Genomic DNA, 19032 nt, shown 5'->3' with positions numbered 1-19032 from the left:
ATTCCCAGACTGAAAAAAGGGAGGTTATGCCATCTAGCTCTCCCCATGTGTCAGAACCTATAACTCCCGCCCAAGTGACGCCAAGTACATCTAGCGCGTCTAATTCTTTTACTTTACAGGACATGGCAGCAGTTATGTCTAATACCCTTACAGAGGTATTGTCCAAACTGCCAGGGTTACAAGGAAAGCGAGACAGCTCTGGGGCTAGAACAAATACAGAGCTTTCTGACTCTTTAATAACTGTGTCCGATATACCCTCACTAGGCTCCGAAGCCGGTGCAAGGGAGTTTCTATCTGAGGGTGATATTTCAGATTCAGGGAAGGCTTTACTTCAGTCCGATTCTGAAATGACAGCGTTTAAATTTAAGCTTGAACACCTCCGCTTATTGCTCAGGGAGGTTTTAGCGACTCTGGATGACTGTGACCCCATTGTGGTTCCAGAGAAATTGTGTAAAATGGACAAATACTTTGCAGTGCCTGTTTACACTGATGTGTTTCCAGTCCCTAAGAGGTTTTCGGAAATTATTACTAAGGAATGGGATAGACCAGGAGTGCCATTCTCTCCCCCTCCTGCTTTTAAAAAGATGTTTCCCATAGCTGTCTCCATACGGGACTCGTGGCAGACGGTCCCTAAGGTGGAGGGAGCTGTTTCTACCCTAGCTAAGCGTACAACTATCCCCGTCGAGGATAGTTGTGCTTTCCTAGATCCTATGGATAAAAAATTGGAGGGTCTCCTTGAGAAAATTTTTATTCATCAAGGTTTTATTATCCAGCCTCTTGCATGCATTGCTCCAGTTACTGCTGCAGCGGCTTTTTGGTTCGAGTCTCTTGAGGAGGCTCTACAGGTGGAGACCCCATTAGATGATATCTTAGACAGGATTAAAGCTCTTAAATTAGCTAATTCCTTTATTTCTGACGCTGTTTTTCATTTAACCAAGCTAACGGCTAAGAATTCAGGTTTTGCCATTCTGGCGCGTAGGGCGCTATGGCTTAAGCCCTGGTCAGCAGACGTTACTTCAAAGTCTAAGCTTCTTAACATCCCCTTCAAGGGACAGACCCTATTCGGGCCCGGCCTGAAGGAGATCATCTCTGACATTACCGGAGGAAAGGGTCACGCCCTTCCTCAGGATAGGTCCAATAAATTAAGGACCAAACAGAATAATTTTCGTTCCTTTCGAAACTTCAAGGGTGGCGCAGCTTCGGCTTCCTCTAATGCAAAACAAGAGGGAAATTTTGCCCAGTCCAAACCAGTCTGGAGACCTAACCAGACTTGGAACAAAGGGAAGCAGGCCAAAAAGCCTGCTGCTGCCTCTAAGACAGCATGAAGGCGTAGCCCCCGATCCGGGACCGGATCTAGTCGGGGGCAGACTTTCTCTCTTCGCCCAGGCTTGGGCAAGAGACGTCCAGGACCCCTGGGCACTAGAGATTGTTTCCCAGGGATATCTTCTGGAATTCAAAGGTTCATCTCCAAAGGGGAGATTTCATCTCTCACAATTATCTGCAAACCAGATAAAGAGAGAGGCATTCTTACGTTGCGTTCAAGACCTTCTGGTTATGGGAGTGATCCACCCAGTTCCAAGAGAGGAACAGGGGCAGGGTTTCTATTCAAACCTGTTTATAGTTCCCAAAAAAGAGGGAACTTTCAGACCAATCTTGGATCTCAAGATCCTAAACAAATTTCTCAGGGTAAAAAAAAGACACAAGAAAAGAGTTGCACACTAATAAGTTAATTCACTAGAGAACAGGTGCTTCCTAGAAAAATACATATGAAACAACATAGAAAAGGAAGTGGGGATTTCACAATAAGAAATTCCCAAAAGTCTAGGTAGATCCAGCACAACTGTAAAATTAAATAAATACACAACAAAAGCTTGTATGTCAAAAACGATATAAATATTTATTAACTAAATGTACAATACACACATTCACATTCATACAGTGGATCCCACACAAAACAGTGTTAAAAAGTACTGGCCAAAAAGTTATTATCTGGTGCACCAGGGGAAATAGACCAAAAACAGTCTGTTTAAGACTTGCAGATATTTGTAATCCAATAAGTGCAGCGTTAATGCAAAAAATGGATGCAGTTATACAGTCCCCGGTGTATAGAGACCAGTTACTTCAGACTTGAACCCCAATTGTTACTGAGTCAAATAGTGCTTTAAAGGCATAGCATAGGAGGAGCAATAGAAACACGCGTCTTTATTCACAGGTGCTGTTTTCTTTTAAGACAGTAGTATTCGGTGTACAGATGCGTATAACATATTCTACCTGTATTTGTTCACGCGGTCGCCCCTCCTAGCTTCCTCGTTCTTAGAGCGTCCAAACATCAGGGGTAAGTCAGGATGAGCAGGGAATCTGCTGTAAGGGCTGCCCTATACGCATCTGTACACCGAATACTACTGTCTTAAAAGAAAACAGCACCTGTGAATAAAGACGCGTGTTTCTATTGCTCCTCCTATGCTATGCCTTTAAAGCACTATTTGACTCAGTAACAATTGGGGTTCAAGTCTGAAGTAACTGGTCTCTATACACCGGGGACTGTATAACTGCATCCATTTTTTGCATTAACGCTGCACTTATTGGATTACAAATATCTGCAAGTCTTAAACAGACTGTTTTTCGTCTATTTCCCCTGGTGCACCAGATAATAACTTTTTGGCCAGTACTTTTTAACACTGTTTTGTGTGGGATCCACTGTATGAATGTGAATGTGTGTATTGTGCATGTAGTTAATAAATATTTATATCGTTTTTGACATACAAGCTTTTGTTGTGTATTTATTTAATTTTACAGTTGTGCTGGATCTACCTAGACTTTTGCGAATTTCTTATTGTGAAATCCCCACTTCCTTTTCTATGTTGTTTCATAAAAATTTCTCAGGGTCCCATCCTTCAAGATGGAGACAATCCGAACCATCCTCCCTATGATCCAGGAGGGGCAATATATGACTACCGTGGACTTAAAGGATGCTTATCTCCACATTCTGATTCACAGAAACCATCATCAGTTCCTCAGGTTCGCCTTCCTAGACAGGCATTGCCAGTTTGTGGCTCTTCCCTTCGGGTTAGCCACGGCGCAAAGAGTCTTTACGAAGGTTCTAGGGTCCCTTCTGGCGGTTCTAAGGCCGCGGGGCATAGCGGTGGCTCCTTACCTAGACGACATTCTGATCCAGGCGTCGACTTTTCAAATCGCCAAGTCCCATACGGACATTGTTCTGGCCTTTCTGAGGTCTCACGGGTGGAAAGTGAACAGAGAAAAGAGTTCTCTCTCTCCTCTAACAAGAGTTTCCTTCCTAGGAACTCTGATAGATTCAGTAGAAATTAAATTTTTTCTGACAGAGGTCAGGATATCAAAGCTTCTAACTTCCTGCCATGTTCTTCATTCCACTTCTCGGCCGTCAGTGGCTCAGTGTATGGAAATGATCGGCCTAATGGTGGCGGCAATGGCTATAGTTCCTTTTGCCCGCCTACATCTCAGACCACTGCAACTTTGCATGCTCAATCAGTGGAATGGGGACTACACAGATTTGTCTCCTCTGTTAAATCTGGATCAAGAGACCAGGGATTCTCTTCTCTGGTGGTTATCTCGGGTCCTTCTGTCCAGGGGAATGAGTTTCCGCAGGCCAGAGTGGACTATAGTGACGACAGATGCCAGCCTTCTGGACTGGGGCGCAGTCTGGAACTCCCTGAAGGCTCAGGGTTCGTGGACTCAGGAGGAAGCCCTCCTTCCGATAAACATTCTGGAACTCAGAGCGATATTCAATGCTCTTCAAGCCTGGCCTCAGCTAGCTGCGGTCAGATTCATCAGATTTCAGTCGGACAATATCACGACTGTAGCCTATATCAACCATCAGGGGGGAACAAGAAGCCCCCTGGCAATGATGGAGGTTTCCAGGATAATTCTGTGGGCAGAGGTTCACTCTTGCCATCTCTCAGCTATCCATATCCCAGGAGTAGAGAACTGGGAGGCGGACTTTCTGAGTCGGCAGACCTTTCATCCGGGGGAGTGGGAACTCCATCCGGAGGTATTTGCCCAGCTGATTCAACTATGGGGCAAGCCAGAACTGGATCTGATGGCATCTTGTCAGAACACCAAGCTTCCTTGTTACGGGTCCAGGTCAAGGGATCCCCAGGCAGCACTGATAGATGCTCTAGCAGTGCCCTGGTCCTTCAGCCTGGCTTATGTGTTTCCACCATTTCCTCTCCTCCCTCGTCTGATTGCCAAGATCAAGCAGGAGAGAGCTTCGGTGATTTTGATAGCACCTGTGTGGCCACGCAGGACTTGGTATGCGGATCTGGTGGAAATGTCATCCTTTCCACCATGGACTCTGCCGCTGAGGTGGGACCTTCTACTCCAAGGTCCATTCAAACATCCAAATCTAGTTTCTCTGCGTCTGACTGCTTGGAGATTGAACGCTTAATTTTATCAAAACGTGGTTTCTCAGGCTCGAAAGCCTGTCACCAGGAAAATTTATCATAAGATATGGTGTAAATATCTTCATTGGTGTGAATCCAAGGGTTACTCATGGAGTAAGGTCAGGATTCCTAGGATTTTATCTTTTCTCCAAGATGGATTGGAAAAGGGATTATCAGCTAGTTCCTTAAAGGGACAGATCTCTGCTCTGTCTATTCTTTTACACAAGCGTCTGGCTGATGTTCCAGACGTTCAGGCGTTTTGTCAGGCTTTAGTTAGAATCAAGCCTGTGTTTAATCCTGTTGCTCCGCCATGGAGTTTAAATTTAGTTCTTAAAGTTCTTCAAGGGGTTCTGTTTGAACCTTTGCATTCCATAGATATCAAGCTTTTATCTTGGAAAGTTCTGTTCTTAGTAGCTATCTCTTCGGCTCGAAGAGTTTCTGAGCTATCTGCCTTAAAGTGTGATTCCCCTTATCTGATCTTCCATGCAGATAAGGTAGTTTTGCGTACCAAACCTGGGTTTCTTCCTAAGGTAGTATCCAATAAGAATATCAATCAGGAAATTGTTGTTCCGTCACTGTTTCCTAATCCTTCTTCAAAGAAGGAACGTCTGTTACACAATCTTGACGTGGTTCGTGCTTTAAAGTTTTATTTACAAGCTACTAAGGATTTTCGTCAAACATCTGCATTGTTTATTGTCTACTCTGGGAAGAGGAGAGGCCAAAAGGCTTCGGCAATTTCTCTTTCCTTTTGGCTGAGAAGCATAATCCGGTTATCTTATGAGACTGCTGGCCAGCAGCCTCCTCAAAGAATTACAGCTCATTCTACTAGAGCGGTGGCTTCCACTTGGGCTTTTACACATGAGGCCTCTGTTGAACAGATTTGTAAGGCGGCGACTTGGTCTTCGCTTCATACTTTTTCTAAATTCTAAAAATGTTATACTTTTGCTTCCTCGGGGGCTATTTTTGGGAGAAAGGTCTTGCAGGCAGTGGTGCCTTCCGTTTAAGTTCCTGCCTTGTCCCTCCCTTCATCCGTGTCGTAAAGCTTTGGTATTGGTATCCCACAAGTAATGGATGAACCCGTGGACTGGATACACCTTACAAGAGAAAACAAAATTTATGCTTACCTGATAAATTTCTTTCTCTTGTGGTGTATCCAGTCCACGGCCCGCCCTGTCACTTTAAGGCAGGTGTTTTTATTTTTAAAACTACAGTCACTACTGCACCCTATAGTTTCTCCTTTTTCTTACTTGTCTTCGGTCGAATGACTGGAGGTGGGGGTTAGGGGAGGAGCTATATAGACAGCTCTGCTGTGGGTGTCCTCTTGCAACTTCCTGTTGGGAAGGAGACTATCCCACAAGTAATGGATGAACCCGTGGACTGGATACACCACAAGAGAAAGAAATTTATCAGGTAAGCATAAATTTTGTTTTCTTCTGCTGGCTGTGTTTACTTAGGCTATTCAATAGCTGAGACTCCAGTATCAAAACTTTCAGTATAGGTTGGGAAACCACAAGCTAAATCGGCTATTTCAAAGGCCAAACTAGGGGTAAAGGAGCTACTTGTAAACAATTTAATACACTCTAGCAGGTAAAATGGATCATTGGGGACAATTTAAATGGGAGAACATTTTTGGGTGAACTGTCCCTTTAAGGACCCTTAAATGTTTTTTTTTTATCTGCTGCACCACATTTTTCACTGCTCCTTATTTCTGACACCATAAGTGCTTCTTTTTGTCAGCAACGATTTGTTTCTGTCATATAGGCTTAAAGGGACAGTTTACTCAACATTTTTTTATCACCTTTAATTTGTTCCCAATGATCCACTTTACCTGCTGGGGTGTATTAAATTGTTTACAAGTATTTCCATTACCCTTATATTGGCATTTGAAATAGTTGATTTAACCTGTTGTATCCCCACCTATCCTGAAAGTTTTTGGCCTCAAGGCCAAGCTGTGTTAACATAGCCAGTAGAATAAATTACACTCCCAGAAGGTTATAGAAGAGATAAGATAATAAAATGTTAATTTTCCACTGTTCTCTCCATGTATTGGTGATTGGTTTATGAACAGATATAAGATAAATAAACATGTATATGTACACAATGTGATAAAGTAATGAGATCTGATTATACCTACAAGTTCAACCCATTTTATTAGGTTGGGGCTTCAAAACACAAAATCAGCTAATTCATATACACAAGTAAGCCTTAAAAAAACAAATCGCATACATGTTATACTTTTCAGCTGGTAAAAGTCATTGGAAACATTAAGGGAAAAACAATTTTATAGCATACTGTACCTTTTTAATATGAATGTTTCTGCTTGTATACATAGGTGTTTGATGTTTATCTTGCTAAAGAATTGCTTGTTTAAAGGGACAGGAAACCTCCAAATTTTCTTTCATGATTCGGATAGAACATACAAACTTAAAACAACTTTCCAATTTACTTCGATTATAACATTTGCTTCATTCTCTTGTTATCCTTATTTCATTTTAAAGGAAGAGCATCTTACTACTGGCAGATAGATGAACACATCTAGTTAGCCAATCACAAGAGACAAATGTGTGGAGGCACCAATCAGCAGCTAGCTCTCACTAGTGTAGGATATGTGCATATTCTTTTTCAACAAAGGATACCAAGATAAGGAAGCACATTTGAAAATGGAAGTCAATTTGAAAGTGTCTTAAAATTACATGCTCTATCTGAATCATGCAAGTTTAATTTTTGATTGTCCTATCCCTTTTAAAGTTTCTTGATATAGGTATGCATATCTTGAATTTTGAAAATGTGTTCAGTGGTCATAAGAGTGGGGAAAAAAAATCTGATTTATTTGAAACAAAAGTTTTTTTTTTAGCTCACATGAGTGCCTTCCAGTTTCAAATATAATATTGTCATTTTATAGCATTTTAATATTAATAAATATGTGCTTTAGTACTAATTAAAATGCTTCTAGTAAAAACTATTACTGTGTTAGTGACACATGTTACTGTTTAGTAAATGGGGAGAGCATATGACCATACTACCATGTTCAAACACGGCGCCTGCTCATCAAGTCAGCGCGTTAATTTGCAATACATGCGACCGCCAGCATGAAGGCGTCTGTACAAGGCATAAGTACATATGCTATATATGCCCAATACAAGTTAGTAGGGTTTGGAAAGATAAATGGGATAGGGGAAGACAAAAACATTGCTTAGGAGCTTGTTTCTTGAGTTGCGCTGATCACATAATTTAGAATTAATTTGTTATAAAAACGTATTTTAATAATATATTGTCCATTTAAATGTAATGTCTGAAAAAGGTTTTAGTCAAGGTGTCTGACCTTTTTTTTATGAGAGATCTCAGTGAATTGTTTCCCCCATTTATGGGTCTGGTTAACACATTTTTCCATAAATGCATGCAGAATAAAAAACGCTTCTGCATGATAAATACAAATGACAGCTCAGAGCTAAAGTATTCTTTAAAATAAAGAGAAATAATCAAACAGTGAATAATTAGGATTTTGTGTGGGGGAGAGAAAATGCATTTTAGGGCTGTATTGTGACCTCTAGATCCTAGGCAATGATGTGGAGAGGGTTCTTAGGTTGTCATTTTGGAGTCTGCTTCAGTGTTTTAAAAAGGCTTTGAGAAATCCAGAGACCCTAGGCTCCTGGTATCCTTTTTACATAGATAGGTAGGTAAGGTAGGTAGATTAGATAGATCTATATGGGATAGAGATTTAATTTACATTTTCTAAAATAACCAAACTTTGTTGCGTCAGGCCTGTTACTTTACTGTTCTTCTTCATTGTCTCCTGCAGGCATTGTTTGAGTACATCCTCCACCATGAAAATGACGTGAAAAATGTAAGTGGCTTTAATGGGAAGTAAATAAAAACTACACAAGCTGTTATCTAATAGGCATTCTTCCTATGTTTAATTAAGCATTTGAGCTGTACTTTACTTTACCGTCGCCGTCCCTACAGTACCCACATCGTTCAATAACCATAATTACTGAGCAGCTGATATCACCCATGCTATCCTGGTCTGTTAGTGCATTTACCTTATACTGAAGTTACTAAAAGGGATATGAAACCTAAAAATGATATTTTTCACACAGAGCAATTTACTTCTATTATCAAATTGGCTTCATTCCCATGATATTCTGTGTTGAAGAGATACCTAGGTAGGTGTCAGGAGCACTACATGGTAGGAAATAGTGCTGCCCTCTAGTGCTCTTGCATATGGATAACATTCTTGCAAAACTGCTGCCATATAGTGCTCCAGAAATGTACCCGCTTCTGAGCTTACCTCTCTGCTTTTCAACAAAAGATACCAAGAAAACAAAGAAAATTGTATAATAAAAGTAAATTAAATATTCGTTGATTATTCCAGTCTATCTGAATCGTGAAATAAAATGTTTGGGTTTCCTGTCTCTTTAATTGTAATGGTAATACATATTGACAAATGGACGATGTGGATTATTTCTAAGGCTTCAAGTGATTTAAAGAATGATTCTTGCTAAAGGTGGACATTAATGTTAATTAAAGGGATAGTAAACCCTAAAATGTTCTTTTATGATTCAGATAGAACTTACAATTTTAAACAACTTTCCAATTATTATTATCAAATTTTCTTCATTCCCTTGTTATCTATTGCTGAAGGGACAGCATTGCGCTACTAACAGGAAGCTGAAAATATCTATTTAGCCAATCACAAGAGACAAATGTGTGCAGGCACCAATTAGCAGCAGCTCCCCCTATTGTAGGATATGTGCGTATTCATTTTTTAACAAGGGATACTAAGGGAACGAAGTACATTTAGTGTCTTAAAATGACCCGCTCTGTCTGAATCATGCAAGTTTAATTTTGACTTTCCTATCCCTGTAACAGATGAAAAGGGTACACACATAGAAAACCTTTTATCCAAATTTCTTGGGACTGGAAAGGGTTCGGATTTCTGAATATTTGCATCTTTAAAATGGGATAGTTTGGAGAGGGAATAGAACCAAGTGTAAACAACAATATCTTATGTCACTTAGACAATATTTACATGTCATAATAGAGCTTATACATGCAAACTAAAGGTAGTTTTATATTATTTTAATACTTCTGTATACATAGTACCATCAGAAAGATAGTACAGTACTGTAATCAGAAAGGCAATATTTGTTGTTTTAAATAAATATAGACTTTCATTTTAGAAGACAAAAACCAAACCAAAGATTTTAATATTAATGAAAAAGTTTGGATCTTGGAATTCCGGATTTGTACCTTTATATGTATATTGCCACATTATATGCCTTCTATCAAAAACCGATATATGGTAAAGTCACAGAAAATTGAAAAGTGATACTTGATGAAGTGCAACAATACTTTGCATTGCTACAAATAATCTAAAAAAAAATATCAGAGATTTTTCTTAGAATCTTAGTACAACTTGTACAAAAAAATATACTGTGTATGAAACAGTATAATAATACCCAGGATTAAAGTGAATATAAAAACATAGATTCAACGTGTTCCCCACCTCTTTTTATTACTGTGGAATTATGGGTATCAGACACATGCGCTTACTTACTGAGGATTGTGACATTTCTGTTACACTGTTCCCAGATACCTCAGACCTCAGTAATATTTATAGTTTCCTCCGGAACACTCATTATGCATGGAACGGTGCTGTTTTCAATTGGTGTAACAATAGGGAGCTTGGCTCTGTGCTGTGAAACGTCAGAGGTTTATACAGAAAAAGAGTGTACGGACAGTGTGGTGTTAGTTAACAGACTATACTGAAGCATATACATTATATGCTGCAGTTTACTGTCCCTTTAATAAAGCCAGTTACTTTGCTAATTATCCTCTTTCAGGGATTTAGTGGAGAATATGTATAATAGGGACTTTTATATTAGTGTATAGTCTGCTAATTGCCCCTGGAACTGATTTAGTAAAATATGTTTTTTCCTAAGGCTTTAGAGTTAGCAGCAATTGCCACAGAACATGCTCAGTTCAAAGACTGGTGGTGGAAAGTACAGCTTGGGAAATGCTATTACAGGTAAGACCTAAATGTTTATCTTTTCAACTGCCATTGCTTCCTATTCTCAATTCCTGGTCCTTCGAGACAACCAGTTCTCAAGATATCAGATACCTCTGTGTTTGTGATGAGACCGTCTAGGCGCCATGAAGGCAACACGTGTCTTACCTCCTTAGTGTTTCTCTGATACTCACTTGAAAAGGCTGCATTGCTGGAGTTTATTATTTATTGTCTAGCGTGTCTTATGAGATAGACGTAGCTTTTGGGTATAATGAGCATTCTGAGCTACCTTTTGCCTTACAGTTTTTAAGCTTTATATGGAGCCCATGTATAAGGCAGCCATGATGTAAGTGGTATAAATGATGCTGAAACTAAAGTCTAATATAAAGATATATATATATATATATATATATATGCCACTTTTGATCCCGCCCATTCCACGCCCACTGCATACACACATCATGCCCACTACTCCACCCCTCTTTGCATATGTTTAGCCATTGCAAAGCACCTTCTTGTGCAGTACGTTTTATTTTTGTTTTATTTGATACCTTAACAAATAATTACATAGTTACACACACACACACACCTATTTACATAGACACACATATATACATACACTCATACATATTTACACGCACACACACACACACACACTTATTTACATACACACATACATATTTACACGCACACACACACACACTTATTTACATACACACATACATATTTACACGCACACACACACACACTTATTTACATACACACATACATATTTACACGCACACACACACACACTTATTTACATACACACATACATATTTACACACACACACACCTATTTGCATAGACACACATATATACACACTTATTTACACACACATACATATACCTATTTACATACACATACATACACACATACATATTTATACACACAAACAACTATTTATATACACACATACACACCTATTTGCATAGACACACATATATACACACTTATTTACATACACATACATACACACATACATATTTATACACACAAACAACTATTTATATACACACATACACACCTAACTGCTGGGACTGTAAAATAAGCAGTGCTGACAAATAAAGAACATGTAACCCATATTAAAACTGAGCAAAGCCAGAGTGCCTTCATTCATATAAGGAACTAAATGAGCTGCAGGGAATTTAAGATTCCCCCGTAGAGCTCTGTAACTAAGATAAAGATCTGCAGCTAGCTGGGTCTGTTAGGGGAGGGATACAAAATGCCAGACACTTCTTGACTGCAACGGAGGATTCTACAATCTGCAATAGTGCTGAGGGTCACCAGCGGCTACAGGACCAGGTTAAAAGCAAAAGCAGCAGGTCCTAGTATACGCACAGCAAAAAAAACATACAACTGTGTGCAACTGTTTAAAAATGTCTGTACGTCTGAGCCCTAATGCATTCACAAATGTCAGTAAAATAACTTACACAATGCTCCTTTCAATCTAAAGGGGAGGAGAGTCCACGGCTTCATTCATTACTTGTGGGATATTAAGAACCTGGCCACCAGGAGGAGGCAAAGACACCCCAGCCAAAGGCTTAAATACCTCCCCCACGCCCCTCATCCCCCAGTCATTCTTTGCCTTTCGTCACAGGAGGATGGCAGAGAAGTGTCAGAAGATTTGGAGTAGTCTCTTATGGAGGGTAGTACTCTTCAGAATGGGACTGGAGTTTTAAGTAGTCCTGTCAGCCTCTCAGTGAGAGCCCGGAGATGCAGGGAGAGTCTTTCTGCGAAACCATCCTGACTCATATTAACAGCTCCATAAGCAATCCGCGTTGACGTGTTTCGCTGCCTGCTTTCTGCACTCAAGTCCATGTCAGGAGCGATGCTACTAACCTGTCACACTTGAAGAACCATGTTCCTGTTCCACTGCATAGTTTCTGGTAAGATCGTTTCATTTTATTTTATTCATAATGATAACGGAGAAGACAGGGTCAGAGTGTGACACCTTTATCTTTATAGAATCAAGGGTTAATATTCCTGGAAGGGGGAATATTAAACAGGAGGGGTTTATACATAATAATGTTTATTGTGTCATGCTGCGTTATGTAAGAGATGAGGCTCTGGCAATGGTGGAACTGACAGGTTCTCTTCCAGGAGTATTTGCCGCGGCCGTTTTGGCGCGTTTTTTCCCCCTAGTGCAGTGGCAGTCCTGCGAGGCACTCCATGTGACTGGGTGTGGCCTATGCATCTTCCTCTACTTGACTGGCGGCGCAAGAGACAAAGCAGTTTCTGTAGTTTGGGTCATAGGATGTGGTGAGTGCCCCGGCCATTGGAGGTTATAAAGGTGCCCTTTTTATTTTTAAGAAAGACTAGTCCGTAATAAAAGCGCAAGCTATGGAGGACTCTGACTCGTTAGAGGGTACTCCCTCTTTAACAAAGTCTAATACCTGTGTTTATCGTGAGGAGGTATGGGTAGATCAGCCTGCTCAACTATGTTCCACATGCCTTGATAATGTTGTGACATCTAAAAATAAGAGGATGTCTGTTACTACTGAGCCGTCCACCTCTGAGGGTTCCCCGTCCCGTGAGGTGCGTTCCCTGCATCCATCTCCTGTTGCACATGCAGTGCCCCACGGTCCAAACATTACTCCTACAGGAGAGCTTCGTTGGCCATTAGATTTTATGGCTCAACTGCAAACGGCGGTATCGAAGGTGATCCATGCTTTACCACGTTCTGCTAAGCGCAAGTGTAGGACGCATCTTGGCGGTCAGGCCCAGGGGTTCTCTACGCCTATGGAAATATCAAAGGCGTTATCTGCTGATGAGGCCCAATCCGACTCTTCTGAGGAGGTCCCTTCTGGGTCGGAATCCGTGTCGTCTAGGCCTCCGGCTGCGGAGGAGCCTGATTTTAGGTTTAGGATGGAGAATTTGCGCTTTTTGCTGAAGCAGGTGTTTGCTACTCTGGAGGTTCCGGAACCAAAGCTACCGGAGGTACCTTCGATTCCTAAACTTGATAAAGTCTATGAGAACAAGGTGGTACCTCAGACCTTCCCGGTTCCCGTTAAGATGGCTAATATTATTAAGAATGAATGGGAGCGATTAGGTTCTTCCTTTTCCCCTTCTTCTTTTAAGAAACTGTTCCCCGTTCCGGACTCTCAGCTCGAGCTCTGGGGGACTGTCCCTAAAGTGGATGGTGCCAACCTTACGCTCGCGAAGTGGACTATTCCACTTGAGGATAGTATGTCGTTTAAAGAGCCCATGGATAAAAAGTTGCAAAACATGTTAGGAAAGATGTTTCAGCACACAGGGTTTGTTTTTCAACCGGCAGCGGCTGTAGCCACGATTGCCGGAGCTGCGACATATTGGTGTGAATCCCTGTGTGATATGGTCGAGGGCGAGATTTCCATCAACGAGATACAGGAAAAGAATAGGGCGTTGAATGTCGCCAATTCTTTCATATGTGACGCCAATATGTAAATTATTTGCCTGAATGCGAAGATATCAAGTTTTTCAGTTTTATCTCGCAGGGCTCTGTGGCTAAAATCATAGTCTGCTGACATGACCTGTAAGTCGAGATTGTTGTCCCTACCTTTTCAAGGAAATATTTTTTTCCGGTCCAGGATTGGATTTGATCATATCCACGGTTATGGTAGGCAAGGGTGCTTTTCTACCGCAGGATAAAAAGACTAAGCCTAAGGGTTCTACCTTTCATCCATTTAGTGCGGACAAGGCCCAAACCCAGCAGTCTGCCGCAAAAGCGGATTAGTCCAAGGGAACTTGGAAGCCAGCTCAGTCTTGGAGTAAGTCAAAGCAGAACAAGAAGCCCCCTGAGTCAAAAACGGCATGAACGGGTGGCCCCGACCGTTCTCTGGACCAAGTACTGGGCAGGTTATCTCTCTTCTAAGAAGCCTGGTTGCAGGACATTCAGGACCCTTGGGTTCTGGAGGTTGTTGCCCAAGGGTACAGGATAGGATTCAGATCTCATCCGCCAAGGGGCAAATTCCTCTTGTCAAATCTGTCTGCAAGACCAGAAAAGAGAAAAGCATTTCTAGAGTGTGTGAGGGATCTCTCTTCTCTAGGAGTTATTGCACCAGTACCCCGGCAGAGAGGGGTCTAGGGTATTACTCAAACCTTTTCGTGGTCCCAAAGAAAGAGGGCACATTCCGCCTGATTCTAGACCTATTGTGTTAAAACAAATTTCTGGCTGTTCCATCGTTCAAAATGCCCCTAGTTCAAGAGGGACAGTTCATGATGACAATAGACTTGAAGGATGCTTAACTTCATGTACCAATCCACAGGGATCACTTCCGGTTCCTGAGATTTGCGTTTCTGGACCAACACTTCCAGTTTGTGGCCCTTCCTTTTGGTCTGGCGACGGCCCAGAGAGTCTTCATGAAGGTTCTGGGGGCGCTACTTGCAGTGGCCAGACCCAGAGGCATTGCTGTGGCGCCCTATTTGGACGACATCCTAGTCCAGGCGGGGTCGTTCAGTCTAGCACAGGATCACTCGAGGGCCCTTCTTCTCCTGCTCCAATCTCACAGTTGGAAGATCAACTCAGAAAAGAATTCCCTGGTTCCCAGCAACAGGGTGGAATTCCTGGGCACGATAATAGACTCTATAGCTATGAAGATATTTCTCACAGAGCAGAGTCGCAGGAAGACTGCGTCCTCTTGTCTGGCTCTTCAGTCCTCCTCAAGTCTCTCGGTGGCCCTATGTATGGAGGTGATTGGACTCATGGTTTCCAGCATAGATGTCATTCGATTTGCCAGGTTCCATCTCAGACCTCTTCAGTTGTGCATGTTGAGACAGTGGAACGGCGATCGTTCAGATCTATCACAGCAGATATAGTTGGACGTTAGGACTCAGAACTCCCTCTCTTGGTGGACCCGTCCGGAAAAACTGTCCCTGGGGACATCCTTCCTGAGACCGTCCTGGGAGATTGTGACTACAGACGCGAGTCTGGCAGGATGAGGAGCTGTTTGGGGTGCCAGGATGGAACTTCGGGCAATATACAATGCTCTGAAGGCGTGGCCTCCTCTGGGGTCATTCAGCTTCATCAGATTCCAGACCGACAACATTGCCTCGGTGGCTTACATCAACCATCAGGGGGTTGCGAGAATCTCCCTAGCAATGAGGGAGGTGTCTCGGATTTTGGAATGGGCAGAGTCTCACAACTGCTCGCTCTCAGCGATCCACATTCCGGGTGTGGACAACTGTGAGGCAGACTTTCTCAGCAGGCAGCCCTTTCATCCGGGGGAATGGTCTCTCCACCCCAAGGTGTTTGCAGAGATTTGTCTCAGATGGGGAATGCTGGAGATAGATCTCATGGCGTCCAGACTCAATTGCAAGCTACCCAGATATGGGTCGAGGTCAAACGATCCCCAGGCAGAGCTGATAGATGCCTTAGCGATTTCTTGGGGATTCAGCCTAGCTTAAATTTTTCCCCGTTACCGCTTCTTCCTCGTGTAGTGGCCCGCATCAAGCAGGAGCGAGCTTCGGCCATTTTGATCGCTCCGTCATGGCCGAGGAGGACGTGGTTTGCGGATCTGGTGGGGATGTCATCCTCTCCTTCTTGGAGGTTACCCTGTCGCAGGGATCTGCTGGAACAGGGTCCCTTTCTACATCAAAATCTAGATTCTCTGAGGCTGACTGCGTGGAGATTAAACGCTTAGTCTTGGCCAAACGAGGTTTTTCTGAGAGGGTGATTGATACTCTAGTTCAGGCCAGGAAGCCGGTTACTAGTCGCATCTATCATAAGGTGTGGAGGACTTATTTGTCCTGGTGCGAGTCGCATGGATATCCTTCGCATAAGGTTAAGGTATACAGGATTCTTTCCTTTCTCCAGGATGGACTGGAGAAGGGGCTTGCCGCCAGTTCCTTAAGGGGACAGATTTTGGCGTTATTAGTTTTGTTGCACAAGAGGCTCGCTGAGCTTCCTGATGTTCAGTCTTTTGTTCAGGCTCTATCTAGGATCAGGCCTGTCTTCAGACAGTCCGCTCCTCCTTGGAGCTTAAATTTAGTTTGTAAGGTATTGCAGAGGGTTCTGTTTGAACCTATGCACTCTATTTATATTGACTCTTTCATGGAAAGTCTTCTTCCTGTCGGCTATTGCGTCGGCACGCAGAGTTTCTGAGCTGGCGGCCTTGCAATTGGAACCTCCTTATTTGTTTTCTCCTACATTGGTGTATCCGGTCCACGGCTTCATCCTTACGTGTGGGATATTCTTAACCCTACAGGAAGTGGCAAAGAGAGCACACAGCAGAGCTGTCCATATAGCTCCCCTCAGGCTCCGCCCCCCCAGTCATTCTCTTTGCCGCTCTAACAAGTAGCATCTCCACGGGGGTGGTAAAGAGTATGTGGTGTTATATTTGTAGTTTTATTTCTTCAATCAAGAGTTTGTTATTTTAAAATAGTGCCGGTTTGTACTATTTACTCTGAGGCAGAACAGTGATGAAGATTTCTGCTGAGAGGAATATGATTTTAGCACCAATAACTAAAATCCATTGCTGTTCCCACGCAGGACTGTTGAATACCAGAGAACTTCAGTTGGGGGGAACAGTTTGCTGGCTTAACTGCTTCAGGTATGATCAGTCATTTTTCTAACAAGACCAAGTAATGCTAGAAGACTGTCAGAAATCCCCTTAGGGATAGGTAAGCCATTTTTCTCAAACTCAGTATAAAATAATGGCTTAAATTAAGGGCTCAATGCTGGTTGACACTATTGTGGGCTTAATCGATTGCTTATTAGCATGTTTTAGTATACATAAGGTGTTTTTTTGAGACTTTTATAACACTTATGGGGTTTAATATTGCGCCTGGCACTTAACTAGACACCTAATCTAGTCTATAAGGCCCCACAACTCTGGAAGGAAGAGAGAGGAGGCCTCATTTTCACGCCTCAATTGCGCAGTTGACTAGACAGCTCATGCAGCTTTACGTGGGGAGTCCAGAGACATCAGAAAGGACTTCAGAGAGGCTTATTTCTTACTCAAATAATCACTAAGGATGGTAAAAGCCACAGTAGAGACTGTGGCATTGTGCTGTAGTGTTTTTAACCGGTTAACTGCTGCTTTTAGCTCCGGTTTGGGCATTAAGGGGTTAATTGATCTGAAAAATTGTGTGCAATCTTTTCAAAGCATTAAGACAATGTGGTGAAAATTTCATTAAAATCGGATGATTTTTTGATGGTTTTTTGATGTTTTAGTAATAAAGTGTGCACTTTTATTATTTAAAGACACAGTAACGTTTTTGTCAAATTTATTCTTTATTGCATTGCAGTTCTGTCTAACTCTGTCAAACATGTCTGAACCTTCAGATAGCATTTGTTCTGTATGTTTAAAGGCCAAGGTGGTGCCCCCATTAAACTTATGTGTGAAGTGTGCTATAGCGTCCAAACAGCTTAAGGACCGCACAGTCACGCTTATAGTTGTAGCCCAAAATGATTCTTTAGCTGAAGGTAGTGAGGATAGTTCACTATCCTTTCCTTCTGTGTCAACACCAGTTATGCCCCCGCCAGCGATGCCCAGTACATCTAGCGCACCGATTCCTATTACTTTGCAACAGTTAGCGGCAGTAATGGATAATTCTCTAGCAGCATTTTTATCCAAACTGCCAGCTTTTCCAAGGAAGCGTGATAGCTCAGTTTTAAATACAGAAGATGAGCAAGCTGACGCAGCGGATAATTTATCTGTAGTGCCCTCACATCAATCTGATTTGGCGGTGAGGGAGGGCCTGTCTGAGGGAGAAATTTCTGACACAGGAAAAGTTTCTCAGCAGGCAGAGCCAGATACCATAGCATTTAAATTTAAGTTAGAACACCTCCGCGCCCTACTTAAGGAGGTCCTAGCTACACTTGATGATTGTGACCCCTTGGTGGTCCCAGAAAAACTGTGTAAAATGGACAAATTCTTAGAGGTCCCAGTACACACTGATGCATTTCCGATACCTAAGAGGGTGGCGGATATAGTGACTAGGGAGTGGGAGAGACCAGGTGTACCTTTTGTTCCCCCCCCTATATTTAAGAAAATGTTCCCCATTATTGACCCCAGAAAGGACGCGTGGCAGACGGTCCCTAAGGTAGAGGGGGCAGTTTCAACACTAGCTAAACGCACGACTATACCAATAGAAGATAGTTGCGCTTTCAAAGATCCTATGGATAAAAAATTAGGTTTGCTTAAGAAGATTTTTGTTCAACAAGGTTTTCTTCTTCAACCAATTTCTTGCATTATTCCTGTAACCACTGCAGCGTCTTTTTGGTTTGAGGAAATAGAAAACTCGCTCCAGAAGGAGACTTCTTATGATGAAGTCATGGACAGAATTCACGCCCTGAAGTTGGCTAATGCCTTCATTACTGATGCCGCTTTTCAGTTAGCTAAATTAGCGGCGAAAAATTCAAGTTTCGCAATCGTGGCACGCAGAGCGCTTTGGCTAAAATCTTGGTCGGCGGATGTGTCGTCCAAAACAAAATTGCTTAATATTCCTTTCAAGGGTAAGACCCTATTCGGGCCAGAGTTGAAAGAAATTATTTCAGATATCACTGGGGGAAAGGGCCATGCCCTCCCACAAGATAAACCTTTCAAAGCTAAAAATAAGTCTAATTTTCGTTCCTTTCGCAATTT

The 19032-nt window shown here is 42.2% G+C and overlaps 1 protein-coding gene across 1 annotated transcript in view; it reads left to right on the top strand.

The window, feature by feature from the left end:
* Positions 1 to 19032, top strand: part of TTC8 (tetratricopeptide repeat domain 8) — a 333163-nt gene that overhangs the window by 173308 nt on the left and 140823 nt on the right. Inside the window, exons 6-7 of the mRNA XM_053697577.1 lie at positions 8218 to 8262; positions 10361 to 10446. Of these exons, the coding sequence (XP_053553552.1) occupies positions 8218 to 8262; positions 10361 to 10446 (131 nt within the window). The remainder of the gene's footprint in view (positions 1 to 8217; positions 8263 to 10360; positions 10447 to 19032) is intronic.

The sequence above is a fragment of the Bombina bombina genome, chromosome 1 (genome assembly GCF_027579735.1).
Source record: "Bombina bombina isolate aBomBom1 chromosome 1, aBomBom1.pri, whole genome shotgun sequence".
Classification (NCBI taxonomy): domain Eukaryota; kingdom Metazoa; phylum Chordata; class Amphibia; order Anura; family Bombinatoridae; genus Bombina; species Bombina bombina.
Note: the sequence above shows the minus strand (reverse complement) of the source record. Positions and strands in the feature narration are given on the sequence as shown.